General features: G+C 38.7%; 1 protein-coding gene across 1 annotated transcript; it reads right to left on the bottom strand.

Moving 5' to 3' along the window:
- Positions 1–1,639, bottom strand: LOC105054069 (salt tolerance receptor-like cytoplasmic kinase 1). Its single transcript, XM_010935465.3, has 2 exons — positions 1,044–1,639; positions 1–955 (listed from the first exon to the last, which is right to left on the bottom strand). The coding sequence occupies exons 1-2, from the start codon at positions 1,513–1,515 to the stop codon at positions 276–278; spliced, it is 1,152 nt and encodes a 383-aa protein (XP_010933767.1). The 5' UTR covers positions 1,516–1,639; the 3' UTR covers positions 1–275.
- Positions 1,640–7,600: the final 5,961 nt, after the last annotated feature.

Below are 7,600 nucleotides of genomic sequence, written 5' to 3'. Positions count from 1 at the left end.
CGACTCCCTACCATCCTCACCCAATCCATCCATGGACTCATAGCTATCCTCATCATCATCACATCCACATACACATAAAAACATCAAAATTCGGCAAATTTAAGAATTTAATTACCGCATATAAGTGATCGTTTTCTTCGAATTCCCAACATGCGCATGAAGCAGGCCGCAATTACAACTCTTTTTTAATGCTAACGGATATTATTTCTCTCCATGTATGTACGTATACACACCTTCCTAATCCTACGTCTATTAATCTGAGATTATAAAGAAATTTACAAATCCGGCATGCCTTTCGATTTGGAATCAACGGTCGAGATCGACGAAGACGCCTTCTCGTCCATGATCCGCAATACCTCCGCCATGGACGGCCGCAGGGTCGGGTTCTCCCCGACGCAGAGCGCGGCGAGAGCAGCCATCGCCGCGGCCTCCGTCGTGTCGTACTCTCCATTTAATCTGGGGTCCACCATCTCCCCCGCTCCCCTTCCCGTGTCCCGCAGCGCCGGGCCCATCACGGCCGTCAATAGCTGCTCCCTCTCCGAACAGAAGGCCTCCATTCCCGTGATCAACTCCAAGAGCAGTACACCGAAGCTATACACGTCGCTCTTTTTGGAGACGATTCCCGATCGGAGGTAGTGGGGGTCGACGTAGCCCGGGGAGCCCATCATGGGATGGACGGACCGGGTCGAGGGCGGCTGGACCGCGGCCGAGAACCCCATCCGGGCGAACCCAAAGTCGCAGAGCTTCGCGTCTAATGTGTCGCCCAGGAGAACGTTGGAAGCTTTGATGTCCCCGTGGACGATGTGGAGGTCGCAGCGCTCGTGGAGGTAATCCAGCGCCTGGGCCACCTGGTACGCGATCGCCACCCGCCGTTCCCACGGCAGCACCGCGCCGCCGTGGAGCTTCTCGTGGAGGGTTCCGTTGGGGACGTACTCGAACACCAGAACACCTTCCTCTGAATAGAGAAAGAAACTCCAAGTTAGAAGAGAAGGTATTTTAAAATGACGGAGAGTGGTGGAGAATGAGGGGCGGCTTAGGCTTACCCCGGTCGTCACAGAAGCCGAGGAGGCGGACGATGTGGGGGTGGCGGAGGCGGAGGAGGACGTCAAGCTCCAGGCGGAAGGCGCGGTGGAGGCGCTCGCTGGAGCGAAGGACCTTGAGGGCGGCGAGGGAGGAGGGAGGTGAGGGGAGGGAGGCGAGGTAGACAGTGCTGGAGCCACCCTCGCCAATGACGGCGGAGGAGATGAAGTTACCTGTAAGGGACTCGATCTCGGGCCACCCGAACCGGCGGGGGGCGGGTTCGCCCTTAACCGGCTCGAGCTCCGGTTCGGGGTCGGGGCCGTCGGCGACACGAGCACCGGCGTGGTGGCCCAGCTCCAGGTCGTCGGCGTCACGGCAGCCCCCGCAGCATGGTATCCTGTACCTGCGCAACATGGTAACGTAGGCAAGGGAGAGGAGGGCAAGGGATAAGACAAGCGACGCCGAGGCGAGGCCGATAACTAAGAGGAGATCCATTCTGTTTTCTTTACGCTCACTCGCGGAGCTTCTGACGGGCTCGTTAGACCGCCCGCCACCCTTCGCTGAGAGGGAAGGAAACAGAAGGGAAGAGAGGGGGAGGACATTGGGAGGAGAAGGGCGCCGGGGGAGTACTTATTTTGGAGGGCCAGCGCGTTGATTCCATTAATAAATGGGCTTGTCCATAGATGGGTCCTCTGGCTTTACCTACCCACGTAGGGCTGACTGATGGGCTGGTGAGGCCGGGGGTTACTGTCTTACGGTGGCTCGGTTGTTTTTTTTTTTTTTTTTTTTGCTACTGGCCTACCAACAAAAATTCTTTCTTCTTGAAAATTAAGGGAAGATACTTATTTTAATTGGGGTACTAAGAAAGAACTTGAAATAGGTAGATGAGATGGTTCAGATTTATCATGTCTAAATTCTTGCTGACAACAAGACAACAATATGTGTCCAACAAAATTAACAAGAGCCATAAGTGGTTATAACTCGAAGGGATCTCAATATGTCCTAAAAAGATATATTGTAACTGACTAGATTAGCACATAAAAAAAGTGAGCGATCATCACATACCTAAATAAATAAATAAATAAATAAATAAATATATATATATATATATATATATATATATATATATATATATATATATATATATATATATATATATATATATATATATATATATATAATCAATGGATATGGAAGGAGCTCAACTGTTTGCCTGTGAATCTCTCAATCCTAGACTGTGCAGACTCACATCCTCTCCTATGTAAATATCAGATATAAGGATCCTCTAGGTATGATAAGAAATCTGAATGCCATACTTTCATACTTCTCTATCTTTTATCTTATATAGTTTCTCTTAAAACTCTACTTAAATATCGAAAGATTTCCAACCGAATATACTCTGACAATATGTTGATTATTTTTTGTAGTTGCAAATTAGCTTCAAGACCATGCAATACTCTGTCGGCCTAGCTAAGTAGGGCAACTCGCCCACCAATTCATCCACCCACCAGGTTAGATTTTGGGTGGCAATAATAAACATATATAAACTTTAGCCTGATGCTTTTCTTATTGTAATTGGTGATCTAAGATGTCACATATAAAAAATATATTAACAAATATATGAATTGATACCCTAAAGAAAAGGGAATGTAACAAATAAATGAAGGAACGTGCTTTTTACATGATTCTCTCCCTGAAGTTTATTTAATCACCATATCCTAATAGCAAGACCTAAGTTGAGGGCGGAAAATGGATCAAATAAAATCTAGTAATTGTATTTGTTTCCATGACCAACATTTGATAGAATAATGTGCAAGTGTATATATCCTAAATATAGATTAGAAAAGAGATATCTTCCAAAAATTATTTCCCATATTCAACATGGATATGCCTTTCGATTCCAAACATCGGCAATACATACCAGGATATAGATATAAACATATATTATAGAATTCTTTCCTAACGTCATTTAAAGTTTAGTTACATTTTTGTGAGAATTATATGATTAATTTTTTTATCTTTTATCTAACATGATGTTTGTTGCTCCTAATCTCCATGCTTGAGGTTCGACGCCCAAGTGAAGATGGCCAAAGTGACGCTGTCACTAGAGCTCCGTCCGAATACCTGTAAAAAATTCTCACCGGGATGTTCTCCAGTGAAGACCTTCTGACGCTCAAGTCAGGAGATGAAAAACAACGAGAAGGAAAGAGCAGGGATTAAGAACTTACTTTGAGGGTCTCGAAGCCCCTTTATTTATAGAAGAGAAATCGGAGTCGTATACGTCTCGGAGTCGTGATTGCTTGCCGAATTTGACGTATAGATTGATTCAAAGAAGTTATTTTCTTTCGTAAGAGACTTAATCGCGAAGGAATCTTTTTTTATCTGGATTTTTTCAATTTAGGAGAGAGAGAGAGAAATAGATTTGGCGGTAGAGAACTTAGCTTGGCGATGGACGGGCTAAAATAAATAGTCCAAAGCTGAGATTTTGGAGACTGTAGAGCGTGCGTTGTCAACCTCAGGTGATTCGAAATTAGTCAGTCGTGGACGATCTAAAATAGGACATCCACGATCGAGGTGAAATCGTCAACAAGGATGGAGGACAGATAGCAGTCACAGCTAACTTGATGATGTGTATCTGACGGCCTCCATGATTTGTATGTACATGATTTGCCAAGCATCTATTTCTTGTAGATCGATCGGAGCCGATGATCCTTCTAGCCGAGGCAGAGGTACAGATTCACAATAATGTTAGATAAAGAATTCAACACATGTCGTTATATGATTGATCTAACTTAATGTTATTGATTCACTTGGTAGGTTTGTTTATTTATTCATTATACTTTTAATCTCTAACTTATATACGCGTATGTTCTTGAACAAATATTTATATTCTATATCTCCTTTGCATGCATACCCAACTACTCATACATATATATATATATACATATATATATACATATATATATATATATATATACATATATATATACAAATATATATACATATATATATACATATATATATATATATACATATATATATACATATATATATACATATATATATATATACACACACACACACACACACATACACACACACACACACACACACACACACACATATACATATATATATATATATATATATATATATATATATATATATGTATATATATATATATATATATATATATATATATATATATATATATATATACATATATATATATATATATACATATATATATATACATATACATATATATATATACATATACATATATATATATATACATATACATATATATATATATACATATACATATACATATATATATATACATATACATATATATATATATACATATACATATATATATATACATATATATATATACATATATATATATATATATATACATATATATATATATACATATATATATATATATATATATATATATATATATATACATATATATATATATATACATATATATATATATATATATATATATATATTGTATTCATATTATTTCAAAAAAATATGAATATTGCTAATATCTTGTTTGCATCCTTCTTCCCACTCAAAAGCAAGAAATGCCACAAACTAAGGATCACATATAAATTTTCAAAGAATAGAGGTATTTTTATTATTTAAAAATTTTAAATGAAAAAGTTGAATTGCAGGTATTAAACATACGTTGGAAAGTTATTGGACAAAAATACTCCTTCTATATTATGACATCTTTGATCATATTATGACATCTTGCATGCAGAAAGTTATAATTTGATGTAGGATGTCATAAATTTTTGGACCATATTATGACATCATGTGTGTAGGAAGTTATAATATGTTATATGATATCATAATTTATTTCAAAAGATAGAAATATATTCGTAATATAAAATTTTTAAATAAAAAAATAAAATTATAAATATTAAATATGTATTAAAAAATGATGACTACATAGATCAACTATATTAAGTGATGTATTTTATATTAAATTTTTTACACCGTCGGGACCGGTTTTTCGTTTTGTTTGCAAATATTGTATGATTTAGATGAGAGCCACCGCGACACTGTAATTTAAAATAATATTTGTATTGCTTTCTATCTAGCGTCTAGCATCACAGACACTGACGGACGTGTGATTAGCCGTTTAGGTAAAAAGCTCAAATTTATAGGTGCCCGCTGCTCTGGCACGCCAACGTCATGTTGGAAAAAGAAGTTTTGGCAGCAGCGGAAAGGGGCACTCCAACGAATTGACAATATAGCAGAATTGGGAGGGTAAATTTAAGCAACCAATATGATGGCCAAAGCAAAGATTGAGTAGAAGGAAACCTTCCTTTCTGATTTGTTTAGTATCTCTATCATCAACATGGTTTTTTTTTTCTTTTTTTTTTTTTTTGACTTGGTCGCTTTGTACACACTTCATCAGTTTTTCCCTTGGCCATATGTTGACGTGTTAAGACTAAAAGCCAGCCATTCATATTGAAGAAGCTATTAATGAGAAGAAGGATTTAGGAAATGAGAGGAGAAGGCGAAGGACTTAGGAAGCTAAGCCGTCCGTGGTTGGATATGTTGTCTCCTTCCTAATTAACATCAATCCCAAAAGTTTAACAACAATCATGATACTTCGATGACAAAAGAAAAGAAATAGTTCTGGCCCTTCTGGGACGGTGACATGTTGGGTCCAAGAGAAGCTGACATCCTAAGCTAATGAAGTGCATGTTTCATCCAATCGAGACAAAATTAATCTAGTGCAATCTTAGGGACCAATTCTCATGTTCCCATTTAGCTATTATTATTTTAAATCCATTGAATTTGCTTGATTCACACCAATTCGGGTGCACAAAACTCGTAATAAAATGAATTAGAAAGCAGTGAGAAGTTTCACACATTTGGATGGGTGTTAGTCTATTAACATATGCATGTTTAAATAACCGGACATGAAGGACACATTCCTCATGTGGAGCATTATATAAACCAACCGCAAGGGTATTTAGCTGACAAGAAATGGTTAGCCCATAGAAAATTAGGATTAGGTAAGTTTACATGTTAGCATATCAGAGAACATATCAAAGTCGTACAAGAAAGAGAAGCTAAAATAAGGACTCGAATGAGAATTATGCTGGTGAGGCAGCTGCAAAGAGAACCTGGAGTTCGACCGCAAGTCCACAGAATTTGGTAGCCTCCTTGACCGTGGAATCGTCAGGGCAGGCAAAGATTCAAAGATAACAGCTAATTTGCGTCTAAACCAGCAAACAGAGTAAGGATTTCTTATCAAATTATGTCTGCAGAATAATCCATCAGTGGGCGTGCTGATCTTAAATTAACATCAATGTATGCCATGGTCTGAATAAATAATCTACATGGACTATATGCTTGATTAGGTCTTCGGCTTGTTGGTTGGAGATTACGATCCGTCACAGCAAAGTATTTTGTGCTTAAGAGTTTTTGGTTGCACTTATTTGAATCAAAAATTCTATTGCAAATCATCTAAGTCCTAATTTATTGAAGTTATTATACTTCATAGTTCCCGTGCATCATTGCTTGTATTACAGTTCATGTGATTTGAAGCCCCACTTGTCTGAGAGATGTTGTCAGTCAATAGCGTTCAAATCCTTTTCCGCTGGAGGTTGAAGTAGCGTTCAAATCCACTTCTTATGTCACATGATGACCGTGACTGCATGGTCCCTGTGGTACATATATGTAGGACAGCACACTGCATGATGCCATGTGGCTTATGCCACCATGGATTGTCATACCATGCACAAACAATTATGAATGGAGGATAACATCATCTCCATAGACGTGATCTCTCCAAATCAACTCCTAGTTGGAGATGATCCAAACAAGCGTTCATATATCCATCCTTGTGGATGCACATGAAATTGTTCTCATGGGACACGTGAATGGATAGGGCTATCTTTGTTCACTAAAGTGACATTCCAACATGTTGAGCTACTTAGATTTCGTTTGGTTGCAGGATAAGCTGAGATCACTGGTGCTATTTAGGCTTGTCTGGCCAAATAGAATAGCTTTAGAGTGAATAAAGAAATTCCGATCAAAGCATGCTATCCTTTATCAATGGTGATAAAAGTTATTTTTGGGGAGGATTGAATAGTGTTAACCCCTGGATAGGGGCTCAATGGCGCGGGTGCCAGGTGGTCTTGCTGCGTGCCCATGGCCTGATCAACTAGATTGGTGCGCTTGACGCGGTTGAGGCTACCAGATCCACACAATATCCAACATAGCCTATCATGGTCCTTTTCAGCCCAACATAATCTATCATGGGTCTTCCAACCCAACATTGCCACACCCCCACCCCGCCTACTGTACTAGTCCCATGGCTTGCAAGACGCCATGATTATTTCGGGGAGAAATTCTTTGTGCACCGCCGGCGGCACAGAAAATTGGACGTGGAGCGCAATGCATGATTGATCCACATAGTCACACTTTTTAACATCTATTAATATATTTATTAAATACTTACGAATTTATTTTTTAATTTAAAATTTTAAATGATAAAAATATTATTTTTTTAAAAAAATTATAATATTCTGTGACTTGT

Source organism: Elaeis guineensis, chromosome 11 (assembly GCF_000442705.2).
Source record: "Elaeis guineensis isolate ETL-2024a chromosome 11, EG11, whole genome shotgun sequence".
Taxonomy (NCBI): domain Eukaryota; kingdom Viridiplantae; phylum Streptophyta; class Magnoliopsida; order Arecales; family Arecaceae; genus Elaeis; species Elaeis guineensis.
Note: the sequence above shows the minus strand (reverse complement) of the source record. Positions and strands in the feature narration are given on the sequence as shown.

Excerpts from the sequence above, each read along its gene's own strand:
- LOC105054069 (XM_010935465.3), bottom strand. The coding sequence starts at position 1,515 with ATGGATCTCCTCTTAGTTATCGGCCTCGCCTCGGCGTCGCTTGTCTTA. Across the intron at positions 956-1,043 it reads CGGCTTCTGTGACGACCGGG|AGGAAGGTGTTCTGGTGTTC; the intron begins GTAAGCCTAAGC and ends TTCTCTATTCAG.